Source organism: Nycticebus coucang, chromosome 9 (genome assembly GCF_027406575.1).
Source record: "Nycticebus coucang isolate mNycCou1 chromosome 9, mNycCou1.pri, whole genome shotgun sequence".
NCBI lineage: Eukaryota > Metazoa > Chordata > Mammalia > Primates > Lorisidae > Nycticebus > Nycticebus coucang.
This window is the reverse complement of record NC_069788.1, coordinates 53,354,557-53,374,536: the sequence shown is the minus strand read 5'-3', so window position 1 is coordinate 53,374,536 and position 19,980 is coordinate 53,354,557. Positions and strand designations below refer to the sequence as shown.

At 37.9% G+C, this 19,980-nt stretch overlaps 1 protein-coding gene across 3 annotated transcripts; it reads right to left on the bottom strand.

Moving 5' to 3' along the window:
- Window positions 1-2,958: 2,958 nt before the first annotated feature.
- LOC128593465 (histone H2B type 1-C/E/F/G/I) lies at window positions 2,959-19,978 on the bottom strand. Of its 3 annotated transcripts, XR_008382360.1 has the most exons (3): window positions 19,548-19,978; window positions 18,758-18,958; window positions 17,806-17,870 (listed from the first exon to the last, which is right to left on the bottom strand). XR_008382360.1 is itself a non-coding variant. In XM_053601487.1 (2 exons), exon 1 carries the CDS (start codon window positions 19,935-19,937, stop codon window positions 19,557-19,559), a length of 381 nt encoding a protein of 126 aa, XP_053457462.1. In that variant the 5' UTR covers window positions 19,938-19,978; the 3' UTR covers window positions 2,959-2,996; window positions 19,548-19,556. The 3 variants fall into 3 exon arrangements, 2 of the variants coding, with proteins under 2 accessions (XP_053457462.1, XP_053457463.1); XM_053601487.1 differs by lacking the exons at window positions 17,806-17,870; window positions 18,758-18,958 and adding an exon at window positions 2,959-2,996; XM_053601488.1 differs by lacking the exon at window positions 18,758-18,958 and having other exon boundaries at window positions 17,854-17,870.
- Window positions 19,979-19,980: the final 2 nt, after the last annotated feature.

Below are 19,980 nucleotides of genomic sequence, written 5' to 3'. Positions count from 1 at the left end.
GAAATACTAATATTTTCCAAACCGAGGGTGACAATGCATTAGTATGCTGTAAAGTCAATCTCATAATTTAAAGCCGTGATCGTGAGGATATTTTTCTCAGGAGACTTAAGGAAGTAGTGACACATAACAATAAATGTTGTGATATTGGTAAAGGTTACTTTGATAATAGGATGTTTTCTTTGATGATTCTCTTAGATATTTTGTTAAAGTAAAAATTACCTTTTTATTGTCTAAACTCTTCACATTGTTAGAGCAAAGATTACTTTGATATTGTTTTTCAGATAAAGTTAAATTTTTCTAGGTTTGTTCCTAGGTATTCCAATTATAATAATTATTAGAATTGTAACTGAGGCAGCAAAGTCTTTGAGAGACTACTCTTACTATCCTCCAGAATTGCTGGCCTTCTGACAAAGTTTGGTGGACCTAATCCCCATCTCTGCATCTGGCTGACAGTGACAAGTGGCTGGATCCTCTCTGTCCAGTAACAATATAGAAAAATAAAATTTCTTTCTGGCTAATCCCCCTGTAAATTCCTTGTATGAAATGTGGCCCAATACTGCTATAAAAAAACATGGTACCTCTCCATGAGCATGTCAACTTCATGAAGCTGAGATTTTTGTGGGTCATGTACACAGCTGAATTCTCCCCTAACAGTGCTTGGAACATGGAAAGATCCAGTTGTACATATCCATTGAAAACAGATGCACAATGAATCTAATTTATAGGTATACCTCGTACTTTCCATTTTTAAGAAAGTAAAAAATCTTTTTTTTTTTTATTAAATCATAGCTGTGTACATTGATATGATCATGGGGCATCATTCACTAGCTTTACAGACCGTTTACCAAGTTTCACATATACCCTTGTAAGATGCACCGCTGGTGTAATCCCACCAATCCCCTTCTCTCTACCCACCTCCCGCCTCCCTCCCCTCCCTTTCCCCCTTCCCTCTATTCTTAGGCTGTAACTGGGTTATAGCTTTCATGTGCAAACCCTAAATTAGTTTCATAGTAGGGCTGAGTGCATTGGGTACTTTTTCTTCCATTCTTGAGATACTTTACTAAGAAGAAGAAAGTAAAAATCTTATAGCATTTATCCTTCCAGGTTTTTGCATAACTCAGACATCTCTCTAGAACCAATTTAAAGTCTACTAGCACTGTGTGAGCACCTGTTTTACTACATATACAAACTTCTCCAAGATCATAAAAAATTATTAATCTTTATATCACCATCAATTGGACAGGTAAACATAAATTTGTACATAATTTGCATTTTGATTTCACAAGGTTCAACGTGGGTGAGCTGTCAAGATTGGGCATTTCTCTCCCATTGAGATATCTTGTTCTAATGCTGGCTCTAGAGACATTTGGCTCTTGACTCTGAACCTGCAGTCTATACGTGAAATGGATGAGCCTTGGCCTTGGAACAAAGACAACTAGGTTAACTTCCCACCTCATATGTTTCTGGCTGAACAAGTTGAACTTTATCTCTTCTAGTCTTAGTTTTCTAGTCCATAAGTTACAGCAATGATACTTTCTTAGTTTGCTTGGGCTGCTATAACAAATTATCCTAACCATTGGTTTAAGCAACAAAAATTTACTTCCCGGCAGTTGTGGAAGCTAGAAGTGTAAGATCAGGGTATATAGATGTATGGGATGTGATGAGGGCTCTCTTCTGGTTTGTAGAATGCTGCCTTCTCACTGTAGGCTCACATGGTTTTTCCTCAGTGTGTGTATGCAGAGAGAGATCTCTCTCTTCTTTCTCTTCATGTAAGGCCATCAATCCTATCTGATTAGAACCTCACCTTTGTGACCTCATTTAACCTTTATTACCTCATAAGTCCTATCTCCAAATAAAGCTACATTGGGGTTTAGGGCTTCAGCATCTGAATTTAGGAGGGACACAATTTAATCCTTATCACACACTTTCTCCAAGAGTAGTTAGGAAGTTTAAAAAAAAAGTAGGTAAAAGTAGTTTCAGTTATCAATACATGCAACCTAAATGCTGTTTATTATTCTGACGTAGTCCTCGTCAGAGGAAGCACTTGATAAATATATATATATATAGCCTTTAACCTAAGATCCTACTTATTGATCTTTATACATTTCCTTCTCATGGGATGACTGCAAACAAGTATATCATTTTGCAACACAATTTATTTCTTGCAGGGTCCTAGCTAATAATGGAAAAAAAATGACCCTTGTTAATAATGAAGGACATTTAATTTCAGTTTTCTTTCTGGCAGGGGAGGCAGTTAGTTTGACAATGCTTCAAAAAAAAAAAAGTTTTTATAAGGATTAGTACTATAAGACAGGAGTTTCAATGTTATGTTGAGATTATACAATGGCATAGTTCTGAATGGCAATTTGGCAGTTTATATGTTAAGGTCCTCAGAAAACGCTTTTCTTTTCTGATTTAGTATTTTCTACTTTCAGAAGTCTATCCTAAGGAAATAATCAAATATTTGAACAAAAATTTATGTATAAAAACGTGTCATCTGTATAATTTATAATGCACAAAAATGAGACTCAGTTGAAATAGCCAATAACAGAGTATCACATAAGCATTACTACATTACTAAATAAAAAATTGTAAGTCCATAAAAAATGTTTCTAATCATATTTTGTTACCTAAAGTACACATATATAGCAAGACATCTAAATTTGTTTTATATGATGTATTATTCATACATATAACATACACATTACATATATTTTACATACATATAAAAAGAATAGTGTTTTATTTGTGTTTTAATTTTTTTTCTTTATACATTTCTCTTTCCTACAAATTTCTACAATGAACATCTAATATTTTCATACTTGAGGGGAAGTTATAATGTTTTAGCCAGGTGCTCGTTAGTCCTTCCTTGATTGTTCAAATACCTTCATTTATCTTCTAGTATCACTCATGTTCATTGGTTTATTTGTGAGATAAATTAGTGTCCGGCAGTGACTAGTTGCGAAAACAACATGTCTAAAGTCTGTTGTTGCTTCCTGTAAAAAGAGAAAAATTGATTAATTCACTTGTGTAATTCATTAGATACTTGATGTTGTACTCAACTCTGAGAATAACAATAATGATGGTGGCTTATGTTCATTAGGTATTTCCTCCATGCCAGGCAGGGTTCTAAGCACTGTATAGATATTGATGCATTTCATCATTGCAATAACTTTCTGAAGTACCTGCTGTCATTTTCCCTGCCTTACAGATGATGAAATTAAGGCACAAACAGGTGTTTCCAGTTAGCACAGCCTCTCCAGTAAACCCACACCCTCTAGCACTTGAATCAGTGTATGTTCTAAAATACAGGATGAATGTGACCTAGTCAGTGTCCTAGAAGTTCCATTTGATCTAAGCTTTGAAAGGTAGGAATATGTCAGGTGATAAAAAGTTAGGACTTTCATAAAGGAGACACAGCAACAAAGGCCATGCGGTAAGGATTGTCCAAGATGGTACATCTGCTTGGTGGTAAGCCCCGTAGAGCTGCCTGTGAGGGATATAGAAGGTCCATACATGACAACAGGTTGAAGAGTTTTTATTTGTTATTTCCATATGGGGGAATTACAACAGGTTCCAGAAGCTTCCCTTCTCATTAGTTCATCCCTCTGGGTTGCTGGCACTGGAAGTCACCCCTATGTCCCAAACCCCCACCTTCCTTTAAAACAAGAGAAGCCAAATCAAATGTACCTAATGGGAAAACACCCAAATAAATGGTTAGTCTGTTTCTTGGGGTGTTACAAAATACATTTTCTTCCTCCTCTTAATAAAGGCAAAACCTTATGTTCTCCATTTGCCCAAATCCAGTGTAGAGAAATGAATGGTTTGCTTAATAGGGCTGACTCATTAGTTTGGCAGGTGGATATGGGTTTCTATGACATGTGTTCACACATTTGTTTAATCTGAAGGTTTATAGTTATGACTCAAGCTGGACAAATCTAACACCCAGCTATCACTTCACTTTACAAAGTCAGAGGTTTGTGCTGTATCTTTTGCATGCACTTAAAAAACAGTAGTCAAAGTCAAGTTTTAAAAAACAGCTCCCTGGAAACAAAGCAAAGTAGAGGGGGTGGGTATGGGGGAGGCAGTCCTCTCTGTTTAGCTAATGAGGGGCATAGTATCCTCCACAAACCTTTAACCATCTCTGCCGACTCAAAGTGTATGATGTTCCAAAGGTATATTTCATAGACTCATGGTTGGTTCAAATACAGTAGTCTTAACAATTCCAAGTGCCACATGTTCTCCTAACCACTACCAAAAGGCACCAATTTTAAGGACTGTGCTGAAAGCAACCACAGCTCTTCCTCCATGTGCTCACATTCACCTTACACCTACCCTCACAAGCTCACACTCCTAATGAGGGCAGTGACAATGGTTCAGGAGGAGGAAGGACAGTCATTCAAAATAATTCAAAGGTAGAACCAATGGGGCCTTGATTTCTCCTCTTTCCTTCACTACTGGGGTTCATCCCTACAGGGTTTCTTACGTGCTTTATTCATATGTTAGTTAAACTGCTTACAACAACGTGTGGCACATACAAAGTGCCAGCTACTATTGTTCTATTAAGTGTTTATATTAATGCTAATATTATCATGTTTGCTAGTATGCCTAATCCACCTTTCCTGCTTTCCCTTTTCCTTTTTTTCTAGCACTTTCCATTTATCACATTCTATATATATAATTACTTATAACTATTGTTTGCTGTTTTTCTTTCCCAGCTGAGATGTTAAGCTCCAGAGGGTGGGGACTTTGTCCCTTTCTAAGAAGACATGCACTGAAGATAGATGGCTCCTAGCACCTGAAGGAACAACAGCCAGATGATGGTCTTTCAGGGGAAGAGAGAAGAAACTTTTCCTTAGATCATCATTAAATCTCATCCACACTCTCTGTACTAGGTCTTGTCACTTAGCACATGAGAAGCTTTGTGAGGCCTTTAAAAAGGGACAGAAAAGAGGAAAAAGGAAAAACATAAGAAAAGAACTGAACAGGATGGCAGACAGAATTTGCGGCTAGCTAATTCACACATCAAAGCTTATGTTTTTCTGTCTGGGCACACAGCCAGTCTGTATTTCACTGCTTCCCTGGCAAGTAAGTGGGACTGAGACCACTTTCTGCTGAAGGGTGGGCATAGTGATGTGTGCCACTTCCAGGCCTTATTTATGAAAATCTCTCTCACAGAAGCATTTTTCTTGGCTCCTCAGACTATGGTCTAATGTTGAGGCTCCAGCAGAGATCTTTGAGATCCAAGGATGCCAAAGATACAGATGGAAGGAGACTTGGTCCCTGAAAGACCATGGAAGCAAGCATTATATAATGGAGTAATAAATTTTTATTGTGTTTAGACCTCAGTTTTGGGGTCTGTTTAATACAATAGCCAAGTGTTACTTACTTTGTGTTTTGTTTTGTTACAGAGATGAGGTTTCTTGCTATGTTGCCCAGGTTGGACTCAAACTCCTGAACCCAAGGGATCTTCCTGTTACAGCTTCTCTCGTAGCTGGGACTATGGCACTTGCCATCATTTCCTGCTTACTTACCTTGTTTTAATCTGAGGTTTACCCATTGAAATAAGCACAACATGGCCACACATAACAGCACAGATCCCACAGCCTATCTAGCTCTGGCCTTAATCTCAGAGCTGAACTTCTGTTCTGTGATTATCATACATTATCCTCTAGCAAACCTGAACACCTCAAAACTTTTGCTACTCTAGCTGGCTACTGGGGTGTCATACTCAGCATTTCATTTATTGGCTCATCATTGCAATTCTCCCACCCTATGTAGTCCTCATCTACTTAACTCTGCTGTTTTTCTTTTTTCTCCACAACGCCTTGTAACAGACCAAATGTTTTGCTTATTTATTATGTTTTCCTGTCTAATGCTACTACAGTCCTAGTTCTGTTGACGGCAGGGATTTTGTGATCATTTTCACTAACATATGTACATGCAGAACAGTGTTTAATACACACCCACATAGTAGTCATTCAAATAATTTATCGAATGAGTTGATAAATTCCATCATTTTTGTGTATCAATATTACAAAATTGTGGCTCAGTGGCAGTCTCTAGTAAAGCCACAGAAGTGGAGTCTGAGAAACTAAGCTGAAGCTGTACAGTGAATCTAGTCCATAGAGTTCATCTTCTTCCTCACACATCATTCCCCAGAGATTAACTAGTTAAGGTTTCTCCATGATTGTGAAGATGTTTATTTCAGAAGACTTAAGGAAGTAGTCACGCACATAGACAGTAGGTTTTGTGATACTGGTACAGTAAAGGTTACTTTCATGATAAGATGTTTTCTTTAATGATTCTCTTAGATATTTAGTTAAAGTGAAAATTACCTTTCTGTTCTTTAAACATTTTGCATTGTTAGAGCAAAGACTACTTTGAGGTTGTCAAAGTTAAAATTTCCTAGGTTTGTTTCCTGGCATCCCCCTTATAAAAAGTATTAGAATTGTAACTGAGGCAGAATAGTCTTTGAGAGATTACCTTCTCCTATTCTCTAGAATTGCTGGCCTTCTGATAATAAAGCTTGTTGGACCTAATTCCCATCTCTGCATTTGGCTGACACTGACAGGTAGTGGGATCCTCTTTGTTTGGTAACACTAGGGATATTGTGGTGACCACATCCGAGATCAGAACCTCTTGAGAGTAACAACTGGACGAGTAATGACAATCGAAGGCAGGTAATGATTACACAGAGCAGTTGGGAGAAGGTGGTCAGAGACAGCTTTTATAGAAGACAACGCTCATGCTTATGCCTGCAGAATGAGTAGGAGTTTGTGTGAAGGGAAAGAGAAAAAAATATACAACTATCAAAAAAGATATGAGAAGAGCAGGAAATCAGCAAAAGCTGTAACTGTGTGTATCTTGCTGTACACAGCATAACAGAGAAACATAAGAGGCTCCAGAGAATGGGCAGGGGAAAAGCCTGTAAAGCCACGAGTCAGGTGTCTGGAGTATCCTAAAGGCAAGATTAAGCTCTTTCAGGCCCTTTCCAGACCACTGATGATGCCCCAGCTCAAAAGCAAGCAGAAAGGGGGCTCCACTGCCCCTTCTCTTCATTTCTAGCAGATTATAATTCCCAATCCACTTAGGCTTATTTTTTGTCTAGAATTTACTAAGCCAAGTTCAGTTTTTGATTCTTAGAGCTTAGAACCCTGAGTGTCGCCTAATCAAGGGGTCCATCCACCTGTCACCCAAGCCAACCAACTGAGAAGTGGATGAAAGAACAGTTGCACTTTAATTTACAGAAAAATCAGCAATTCCAGAGAGCAGTGGGGATATTCTGCCAAAGAATCAGTCTGCCCTTCTCTCATCATCATCAATGTTATTAATCATCATGGTATATACATTAAACAGATTCTTCCTCATAGGTTGCAAGGTTACACAATATCCTCTATTTTAAAGTGGTTACATCTTCAAAGCATTTTTACTCCAGATGAAATTTAGTCAACACTTCCCGGATGTACAGAGTGCCATGGGTTCTTGACCAGTACCATCAAGTCCAGACAGTAGGCCTTGGAAGGGAATAAACAGACAATCTTCAGATGTTGCAGGTAGACTCATCTGGTCTTATTAGGGCCTGAACAGCAGCACTCTGCTTGAAATGGCCACTCAGGATAACCACTTCAGCAGTGATTCCAGCAACAAGCACTTCCCTGAGAAAGCTTCTGCCCAGTAAGTGAACAAGTTCAAAGTGCCTTTTAAGTGGGCTGAAGAGAGATTTAGGGTGTCTACCTGCTGGGGTTCGAGAAACTAGCAGCCTCCAGTCGTATCAGAACTGTGATTAACATCTCATACCCCAGAAGACCACGTGTTGCCCAGACAATATTCAATTCCATATACATACTGCTTTGTTTTTGGTTGCGTGTGTGTTTTTTTTTGTTTGTTTGTTTGGGTTTTTTTTTGGTTTGGTTGTTTTTCTTGTTTATTTTGACGTTCTAGATTGTTGTTTTGTTTTTTAAGTTCAACCTTTTCCATACAGATCCTTTTTCTTTCTCAATTTTTCTAGTTTAATTATAATTTCCCATTGCTGCCTATTTCAATAATCAGAACTTCATTTTTGTTAGTGTTTCTACCACTATTATTTGGTTTTTCCAGCCAATTTTATCCCGTAAAGTTTTCTGTTTGCTTGTTTTGGTTTGATCTATAGCATTTTTGTCTTTCCTCTCTACTTGGTGGAGGTGGGGTACTGTGTCTAATCAGGTTAGCAAAGAGCTGCTGACCTCAAGGGAACCACCCCACTTGGCACCCCCAGAAGGTGTTTTTTTTTTTTTTTTTAAGGTTGTATCAAAGTACCCTACTGTACACCTATATTGCTCTGTCTCCCTCTTTCTGTGCCTCTCTTCTTTTTGTCAATATTCCTTTCACCCAACCGCTCTCCTTTCTCTATTTTTCTTTTTTTTCATTTTTTTTTTTTTTTTTCTTATCACTCGGTCCTCATTTCTTTTATCGCTTTTTTGCTCTTAAACCTTCTCACCCTTCTGGTCCTGTAACCCTTAGTCCACAGGCACAAGAACTTAAAGAGCAAGAGGAATTGAAAGGAAAATTAGGGCAAGGAAACAGATAAAAGAAATCACCCATGAGGAAGAATCAGCAGAAAACTCCAGGCAACATGAAGAACCAGTCCAGAACTACCCCGCCAAGGGACCAGGAGGTAGCTACTGCAGAGGATTCCACCTATACAGAAATGTTAGGAATGACAGAAAGGGAATTTAGAATACACATGTTGAAAACAATGAAGGAAATGATGGAAACAATGAAGGAAACTGTTAATAAAGTGGAAAATAACCAAAAGGAAATTCAAAAACAGAATCAAATCAGAGATGAACGATATGAAGAATATAAAAAGGATATAGCAGAGCTGAAGGAAATGAAACAGTCAATCAGGGAACTTAAAGATGCAATGGAAAGTATCAGCAACAGGTTAGACCATGCAGAAGAAAGAATTTCAGAGGTAGAAGACAAAGTTTTTGAGATAACTCAGATAGTAAAAGAGGCAGAAAAGAAGAGAGAGAAAGCAGAACGTTCACTGTCAGAATTATGGGACTTTATGAAGCGTTCCAACATACGCGTTATAGGAATTCCAGAAGGGGAAGAAGAATGCCCCAGAGGAATGGAAGCCATACTAGAGAATATTATAAAAGAAAATTTCCCAAATATCACCAAAGATTCTGACACACTGCTTTCAGAGGGATATCGGACCCCAGGTCGCCTCAACTCTAACCGAGCTTCTCCAAGACACATTGTGATGAACCTGTCCAAAGTCAAGACCAAAGAAAAGATTCTGCAAGCTGCCAGGAGTAAGCGCCAGTTGACCTACAGGGGCAAATCCATCAGATTGACCGCAGACTTCTCTAATGAAACTTTCCAAGCAAGAAGACAATGGTCATCTACCTTTAATCTACTTAAACAGAACAATTTTCAGCCCAGAATTCTGTACCCTGCTAAGCTAAGCTTCAAAATTGACGGAGAAATCAAATCATTTACGGATATACAAACATTGAGGAAATTTGCCACAACAAGACCAGCTCTACAGGAAATACTTCAACCTGTTCTGCACACTGACCACCACAATGGATCAGCAGCAAAGTAAGAACTCAGAAATTAAAGGACAGAACCTAACCTCCACACTGATGCAAAAGATAAAACTAAGCAATGGACTCTCACAAAATAAGACGAATAGAATACTACCACACTTGTCAATTATCTCAATAAATGTTAATGGCTTGAATTCCCCACTGAAGAGACATAGATTGGTTGACTGGATTAAAAAACACAAGCCATCCATTTGCTGTCTGCAAGAAACACACCTGGCTTCAAAAGACAAATTAAAGCTCCGAGTCAAGGGTTGGAAGACAATTTTTCAGGCAAATGGAATTCAGAAGAAAAGAGGAGTTGCAATCTTATTTTCAGACACATGTGGATTTAAAGCAACTAAAGTCAAAAAAGACAAAGATGGTCACTTTATATTGGTCAAGGGAAAAATACAACAAGAAGACATTTCAATTCTAAATATTTATGCACCCAATTTAAATGCTCCCAGATTCTTGAAGCAGACCTTACTCAGTCTGAGCAATATGATATCTGATAATACCATCATAACAGGGGACTTTAACACTCCTCTTACAGAGCTGGACAGATCCTCTAAACAGAAATTAAACAAGGATATAAGAGACTTAAATGAGACTCTAGAACAACTGTGCTTGATAGACGCATATAGAACACTCCACCCCAAAGATAAAGAATATACATTCTTCTCATCACCCCATGCAACATTCTCCAAAATTGATCATATCCTGGGACACAAAACAAATATCAACAGAATCAAAAGAATTGAAATTTTACCTTGTATCTTCTCAGACCATAAGGCACTAAAGGTGGAACTCAACTCTAACAAAAATGCTCGACCCCACCCAAAGGCATGGAAACTAAACAATCTTCTGTTGAATAACAGATGGGTGCAGGAAGAAATAAAACAGGAAATCATTAACTTCCTTGAGCATAACAACAATGAAGACACAAGCTACCAAAACCTGTGGGATACTGCAAAAGCAGTTTTGAGAGGAAAATTCATCGCTTTAGATGCCTACATTCGAAAAACTGAAAGAGAGCACATCAACAATCTCACAAGAGATCTTATGGAATTGGAAAAAGAAGAACAATCTAAGCCTAAACTCAGTAGAAGAAAAGAAATATCCAAAATCAAATCAGAGATCAATGAAATTGAAAACAAAAGCATCATTCCGAAAATTAATGAAACAAGGAGTTCGTTTTTTGAAAAAATAAATAAAATAGATAAACCATTGGCCAGACTAACGAGGAATAGAAAAGTAAAATCTCTAGTAACCTCAATCAGAAATGATAAAGGGGAAATAACAACTGATCCCACAGAGATACAAGAGATCATCTCTGAATACTACCAGAAACTCTATGCCCAGAAATTTGACAATGTGAAAGAAATGGATCAATATTTGGAATCACACCCTCTCCCTAGACTCAGCCAGGAAGAAATAGAGCACCTGAACAGACCAATTTCAAGCACCGAGATCAAAGAAACAATAAAAAAGCTTCCAACCAAAAAATGCCCTGGTCCAGATGGCTTCACTCCAGAATTCTATCAAACCTTCAAGGAAGAGCTTATTCCTGTACTGCAGAAATTATTCCAAAAAACTGAGGAAGAAGGAATCTTCCCCAACACATTCTATGAAGCAAACATCACCCTGATACCAAAACCAGGAAAAGACCCAAACAAAAAGGAGAATTTCAGACCAATCTCACTCATGAACATAGACGCAAAAATTCTCAACAAAATCCTAGCCAATAGATTACAGCTTATCATCAAAAAAGTCATTCATCATGATCAAGTAGGCTTCATCCCAGGGATGCAAGGCTGGTTTAACATACGCAAGTCTATAAACGTTATCCACCATATTAACAGAGGCAAAAATAAAGATCACATGATCCTCTCAATAGATGCAGAAAAAGCATTTGATAAAATCCAGCATCCTTTTCTAATTAGAACTCTGAAGAGTATAGGCATAGGTGGCACATTTCTAAAACTGATTGAAGCCATCTATGACAAACCCACAGCCAATATTTTACTGAATGGAGTAAAACTGAAAGCTTTTCCTCTTAGAACTGGAACCAGACAAGGTTGTCCTCTGTCACCTTTACTATTCAACATAGTGCTGGAAGTTCTAGCCAATACAATTAGGCAAGACAAGGAAATAAAGGGAATCCAAATGGGAGCAGAGGAGGTCATACTCTCCCTCTTTGCTGACGACATGATCTTATACTTAGAGAACCCCAAAGACTCAACCACAAGACTCCTAGAAGTCATCAAAAAATACAGTAATGTTTCAGGATATAAAATCAATGTCCACAAGTCAGTAGCCTTTGTGTACACCAATAACAGTCAAGATGAGAAGCTAATTAAGGACACAACTCCCTTCACCATAGTCTCAAAGAAAATCAAATACCTAGGAATATACCTAACGAAGGAGGTGAAGGACCTGTATAAAGAAAACTATGAAATCCTCAGAAAGGAAATAGCAGAGGATATTAACAAATGGAAGAACATACCATGCTCATGGATGGGAAGAATCAACATTGTTAAAATGTCCATACTTCCCAAAGCACTCTACCTATTCAATGCCATTCCTATCAAAATACCAACATCATACTTTCAAGATTTGGAAAAAATGATTCCGCGTTTTGTATGGAACTGGAAAAAACCCCGTATAGCTAAGGCAGTTCTCTGTAATAAAAATAAAGCTGGGGGCATCAGCATACCAGATTTTAGTCTGTACTACAAAGCCATAGTGCTCAAGACAGCATGGTACTGGCATAAAAACAGAGACATAGACACTTGGAATCGAATGGAAAACCAAGAAATGAAACTAACATCTTACAACCACCTAATCTTTGATAAACCAAACAAGAACATACCTTGGGGGAAAGACTCCCTATTCAATAAATGGTGTTGGGAGAACTGGATGTCTACATGTAAAAGACTGAAACTGGACCCACACCTTTCCCCACTCACAAAAATTGATTCAAGATGGATAAAGGACTTAAACTTAAGGCATGAAACAATAAAAACCCTCCAAGAAAGCATAGGAAAAACACTGGAAGATATTGGCCTGGGGAAAGACTTCATGAAGAAGACTGCCATGGCAATTGCAACAACAACAAAAATAAACAAATGGGACTTCATTAAACTGAAAAGCTTCTGTACAGCTAAGGAGACAATAACCAAAGCAAAGAGACAACCTACACAATGGGAAAGGATATTTGCATATTTTCAATCAGACAAAAGCTTGATAACTAGGATCTATAGAGAACTCAAATTAATCCACATGAAAAAAGCCAACAATCCCTTACATCAATGGGCAAGAGACATGAATAGAACTTTCTCTAAAGACGACAGACGAATGGCTAACAAACACATGAAAAAATGTTCATCATCTCTATATATTAGAGAAATGCAAATCAAAACAACCCTGAGATATCATCTAACCCCAGTGAGAATGGCCCACATCACAAAATCTCAAAACTGCAGATGCTGGCGTGGATGTGGAGAGAAGGGAACACTTTTACACTGCTGGTGGGACTGCAAACTAGTACAACCTTTCTGGAAGGAAGTATGGAGAATCCTCAAAGCACTCAAGCTAGACCTCCCATTTGATCCTGCAATCCCATTACTGGGCATCTACCCAGAAGGAAAGAAATCCTTTTATCATAAGGACACTTGTACTAGACTGTTTATTGCAGCTCAATTTACAGTCGCCAAAATGTGGAAACAGCCTAAATGCCCACCAACCCAGGAATGGATTAACAAGCTGTGGTATATGTATACCATGGAATACTATTCAGCCATTAAAAAAAATGGAGACTTTACATCCTTCGTATTAACCTGGATGGACGTGGAAGATATTATTCTTAGTAAAGCATCACAAGAATGGAGAAGCATGAATCCTATGTACTCAATTTTGATATGAGGACAATTAATGACAATTATGGTTATGGGGGGGGAAACAGAAAGAGGGAAGGAGGGAGGTGGGTGGGGCCTTGGTGTGTGTCACACTTTATGGGGGCAAGACATGATTGCAAGAGGGACTTTACCTAACAATTGCAATCAGTGTAACCTGGCTTATTGTACCCTCAATGAATCCCCAACAATAAAAAAAAAAAAAAAAAAAAAAAAAAACCAGTGTATGGTGCCCCATGATCGCATTAATGTACACAGCTATGATTTAATACTAATAAAAAAGTTTACTAAGATTCAGATTGCATATGAAACCCGCATTTTGTACCCCTTGATTGCACTAATGTACACAGCTATGATTTAACAATAAAAATAAATAAATTAAAAAAAAGTTCACTAAGAAAAAAATAAATAAATAAAAAAAAAAAAAAAAAAAAAAAAGAAATGGCCACTCAGATTGACAGTGGCTGCTAACAGGAGCCCTCCCTTACTCTAGCAAGTGGGCAACTTGAAGCTAGAGGTTTTTTCCCATTCAAAAATCTCAGAACCTGGCTTGTCTCTGTAGAACTCTTAAATATACAGCTCTATTTTTTGATTTTTAGAAATATATTTCAGTGCATTAAAGCCCACATCTGTATTTTTTTTTTAATCTAGTACTCAAAGTCCATTATTCCAATTGTTTAAGTAAGTCCCCCTCAAATAAAAGGGGCAGAGATAATTTTGGGGTATAAAATACATCTTAATAGATCTTAATAATTCATTATTTTTAATTTAGGATGCGTAAAAAAAGAAAATTGGTTATTAAGATATGAACATCAATCATGGATGTATAAAATATATGTAAAAATAAGCAAAAGATTGCAATCTTATTTTAGAATAATATATTAATTTGACTTTACTACATTAACAAATGGTGAAAATTTTCTTAAGAAATAAAGAAAACCTTCAATGAAGTCCCAACAATAAAAAAAAAAGAAAAAGAAGTTATCACCAAAAAAAAGGAAAAAAAAAAGTTAATAAAAGCTGATAATGAAAAAAAGAAATAAAGAAAAATAAACCCAGCCATTATCTTGTGAGGCTTATAGCACCTGGTAGACTCAAAGCTGTCTGGATTAACTAAAGCTCTTAAACTAAACAAAGCAGGCAACTGTGTTAACTCAGACACAAAGAAAAAGGGTGGTTAACTCAGACACAAAGAAAAAGGGGCAGCCTCGCAAAAATTACAAAACTACCAGGAAAATACCTAATCCTGAAATTTGCTAGTAACACTTAAAGACCAATTGTATAAATTCTCTTGCTGGGCACCCTGTGGATTTCTGTTTTCACAAACTACTGAAGAGCCCAGGAAACCAAAAGGAAATTCACCAGCTGGGTTTGTCTTTTAGAATTTGCTCCTTTAGCCTCCAGTGATTCCTGAGTGTCCCTGACAAACAATGAGGTGTGAACATGACGGTTGGAAACACCAGTAAAAATATCTGTCTTCAGCCTTCCTAGAGGAAAAAATGGATACAACATTCACATTCAAAGTACCTTGTGATTTAGCCCAATTACCCTTTTCTCTTCATCCCCTTTAAATTTACCTAGCCACTTTACTGCAAAAGGGGCATTCTTTCATCGTGATGCCATGCCAACTTTCTGCTTTTTTCTAAGTCTCTTTTTTTTCCTCACTCTCACTTCCTCTTTCTAAAAGAGAAAATAAACTTTTACTTTAATATCCTAATCCTGGTGCAGAGAAAGTCTTTTCTCGTCTCCAGCAGAGCACCTACTGAGCTTTCCACCCTAACAATTTTGTAGTTTTTCCTCAGATTTAGAAATTGTTCAGTATCCAAGATTAAATGTTATTTTATTCAATTTAATCTTCATCTAAATTCTTAAAGCTGTCATTGTGAGTATTTAAGGTGAAAAACATATTGAGTCCTTATTAATTTGTAACACTATGAAAATTAAATCAATATTTTAAAATGACACATTATGACTTAATTTACAATTTTAATATTATAAATAAAGTAATGTTAATTCATCTAATCAGTAAACCTAATGGAAGAAATTTATTAAACTCAATTAGGTGTTTTTTTCTTTAGAAAAACTTAGACGTGTAAAGTAAAATATTAAGCTAACATTTTTACATTATGATCATAAAAAACACAGAACTATTTTGAAAATTAAGCCAGAGAATTTGTCTAAAAAGTAATCATTTTTAGAAATATTATGTGATTTTTTTCCTAAAACTTATATGCCAGGTATTAAAATTTAGTGTAGCACTTGTTTTATTTTTTCTTATATTTTATTCTATTAAGTAAGAACACCAATTAACTAACCATTAAACTTTCTTTCAAGAGTTATGAAAGAGGGCAGGCACTGGGGCTCACTCCTATAATCCTAGCACCCTGGAAGGCCAAGGTGGGTAGATTGCTTTAGCTCACGAGTTTGAGACCAGCCTGAGCAAAAGTGAGACACCCCTCATCCCCATCTTTACTAAAAATAGAAAAATTGAGGCAAGAGGATGGCTTGAGCACAAGTTGGAGGTTGCTGTGAGCTAGGATGCCACTGCACTCTACCCAGGGCAACAGTTGAGACTCCTGTCTCAAAAAAAAAAAAAAGTTAAACAAATTTAATGTATGTAGGAAATTCTGATTTTATTTTTAGATAAATTGAAGTTCTCATTTTAAATTGATGTTTTTTAAGTCTTTACATAAGCCAATTAAAATTTTGTTTACATTGTAATTTATTAATTTCTTACTGAGATAGACAATTTGTTCAAAATTATTTATATTCATAAAACAGAATGTTCTCAATCTTTGTACAAGTTGGAGCTAATTGTGATAACAGAATTTAAGGTAGGTAAAAACAGAGCCATAAGGACCATTAAATGTGTTGATCAGATAAAGTAAGCAAATAGGACTAATCTCAGATTTCCTTCTAAGAGTGGTAGAAAATTCTAGTTTAATCCCTTATGATAATTCATTACAGTTTATAAAACAGTAAGTCTTTGTTTTACATGGATCTTGGAAGCACATTTTTTCCTGATTCAATAATCCAATTTATATTAACATGTTTCTTCTCTCTTTTCTAACTTTACTTAAACAGTTGTACACGCTAGAGCCTTTGGCATAGTAAAGACACATTTCAGTTTCCTTCGTTTATGCCATTTACTTATGGCTCTGATTTTACCTACCTGTTCATTTATCTTATTCTGAGTCTCCTTTAGTCCTAACACTTTCTTTTTCTCTTTTTCTTTTTTTTTGAGACAGAGCCTAAAGCTGTCTCTCTGGGTAGAGTGCTGTAGCATTACAACTCACAGCAACCTCCAACTCCTGGGCTCAACGATTCTCCTGCCTCTGCCTCCCAAGAAGCTAGGATGATAGGCACCTGCCACAACAGCCGGCTATTTTTTGGTTGCAGCCGTCATTGTTGTTTGGCAGGCCGGGCTGGATTCGAATCAGCCGGCTCAGCTGTATGTGGCTGGCACTTTAGCCCCTTGAGCCACTGGCGCCTACCCCTAACACTGTCTTAAAGTTACCACAGACAACCATTTTATATTATCTTTGACACAGAAATGCTATTTTGCATTTTGCTCAAGTGGCTAAGGCTCCAGCCACATACATCAGAGCTGGTGGGTTCGAATCCAGCCTGCGCCTGACGAACAATGACAACTACAACCAAAAAATAGCCGGGCATTGTGGCAGGCGCCTGTAGTCCCAACTACTAGGGAGCTGAGGCAAGAGAATCGCTTAAGCCCAGGAGTTTGAGGTTGCTGTGAGCTGTGACGCTACAGCACTCTACCCAGGGCCATAGTTTGAGGCTCTGTCTCAAAAAAAAAGAAAAAGAAAAGAAAATTAGAAAGAAATGCTATTTTGCAGATATTGACAGTTATTCGGATTCATAATAAAACAATAGGAACAAAAGTTTTGGAAGGAAGAAAGAGGCATACAAACACCAAACACAGTGGATCTCATCAAAGGTCAGAAGGAAAAACAAATCTCTGAACCTGTGTTCTCACATACAGAAATTATCAACATTCTTAAACACAAAACAATGCCCAAAAGGTTAACTAATGAACCAGATTCCCTATTCTTATCATTGACTAATCACTTAATGATGTGCTCATAAAACTGTAACTAAACTTTCACTACTGCTACCAAGTATGTACCCATCAAGCAAGAGCAACCAGAATAACCAAAACACGAAACAAAACTGGGAAATAAAATTTTAGCATCCAAAAGCCAGGGAAAGATGTACAGAAAACTCACAGGATCCGTGGCTTGACAACCTGCATTTTGAGGCTACAAATTTCTGTTGGTTCCTACTGCAGGGCTCAGGTAAACAATGTCTTGGTGGAATCCTCCAGAAATAAATGATCAAGCAGCTAATGATCAGCCCCCTGTTTACATGTATAGAAGAGAGAACAAGCAGATTTCATCCAACACAGGCAATAAAAGAATTTATATATAAAAGAAAGGGGAAGGTAAGGAGCAAAAAACAGTTGCAACTGGTCTGGAAACCGTGAATCTTGTTAGCAGTTTTTGGTTAAACTTATCAGCTGGCAGTTAGGGAAGAGGTCATTTTAGAACTGGATATAAATCTTGAACAGGGCCAATAGAGGCATGGACAAAATAATTCAATTGTGAGACACGCTGGACGTCTTGACTTTGGCTGTGAAGCATGGGCGACAACCATCTGCAAACGTCTGTTACCTTTTTATTTAGTTCAGTGCTGCACTATTCTCATCAGACTTTAATTAAGTCATTCAGGTAAGGTAGCCAGTGATAGCAGAGCAGTGTTCTATTGGAGGCTTGCTTCTCTGCCACCAGACAAGCCTTAGCTTTTTATACTTTCCAAGGGTCAAAACTGCAGGGTTAACAGGGTCTTTATGTTAAGCAACTTTACAACCTAAATCACATAATATTCGCCAAAATTGTAAAAAGAAAAAAAAATCTCTTCTTTATTAGGCAAATTTTAGATTTTTCTTGTATTTTCCATTTTATAACACAGAAAGCAAATGCGACTCCTAACTGCTGAAAATGTTTAACAGTGAAAATGTATAACAATGACTTGAATAACAGAGAAAGACAAAGGGTTTCTACTCTTTCATCTTAACAACTTCTCCTTGAACAAAGACCAAAGGTAAAGTGCGGAAAGGAAGGTGGCATCTCCCAGCCCATAAAGCGACCTCCATTTACGTGGGAAGGGAAGATTCTCTAAGGACATAGTGTATGCCAAGTTAATAGGTCCTCCCTCTCATTCTCCCACCTGGCGTCCAGTACTTACTTCAGTCTTGGAGGCTTGTCAATGTATCCAGCACTTTGAGCTGCCCTCTCCTAAGTGAGAGCTTTTAAAAAATCTCCGTATATTACAAGCCAGCTACAGAGCTTTTAAGATTCAATACTCAGAAAACCGACCAATTTTGGCAGAGACTGAGCACTGGGATTCAAGAAAAGCGTCGGTTTGAATCTTGAGTAGATAAGCCAACTGAAAAGAAATAGTATAGATAAACCAACATATGGCCAAGTGTTCACATCAAGATTAGTTCTGTACACCTTCAGTCCAGCTAACAAAACTTTCCGGAAGGAAAAAGAGACTTTGAGAGAGTAGTTAGCAAATCCAGGATGTGTAACCTTGGTAAACAAAGGTGTGCCCCGGAAGAACAAAGAATAGTGTTGTCTTTATGTTTTAAAAAAGTTCCTGCCTGGGTTCTCACTCCGGTCCGCTATGTAAATTACACAACAGATGCATCACCCCCGACACCGGGGATGGGTAAGCAGTTTGAACAGCTATGAGCAAGTAATATTGAAGAGCCTGTGGTTTCTCGTGGGAAGATGTACGTGAGCGGTATCTCGTTAGTAAATGGCCGCTTGGCTCCATTTTGTATTTCGGATCTTGGTCTCAGAATCCGTTTCATAACCACCTTTCCGGGTTCAGTCACATAACTTACAATGTTTACTCCTAGCCCCTACCAATACCCCCAGTTAAATAAATTTTAACATTGTGATCACAGCTCTCTTTGTGGATATGGGGGTGGCTCTTAAAAGAGCCTTTGGAAGAAGGAAAGGATGCTTACTTGCTGAGTTTACTTGGAACTGGTGTACTTGGTGACAGCCTTGGTACCCTCGGACACTGCGTGCTTGGCCAGCTCCCCAGGCAACAGCAGACGCACGGCAGTCTGGATCTCTCTGGACGTGATGGTGGAGCGCTTGTTGTAATGCGCCAGGCGAGAGGCCTCACCGGCAATGCGCTCGAAGATATCATTGACGAAGGAATTCATAATGCCCATAGCCTTGGACGAGATGCCGGTGTCAGGGTGGACCTGCTTCAGCACCTTGTACACATACACGGAGTAGCTCTCCTTGCGGCTACGCTTGCGCTTCTTCCCGTCTTTCTTCTGTGCCTTAGTCACAGCCTTCTTAGAGCCTTTCTTCGGGGCAGGAGCGGACTTAGCCGGCTCTGGCATTTTGAAGTCTTAAAACACCAGAAAAGTGGGCAAAGCGCGCTGA

Bases quoted from the DNA above. Each gene is read 5' to 3' on its own strand.
- LOC128593465 (XM_053601487.1), bottom strand. From the start codon at position 19,937: ATGCCAGAGCCGGCTAAGTCCGCTCCTGCCCCGAAGAAAGGCTCTAAG.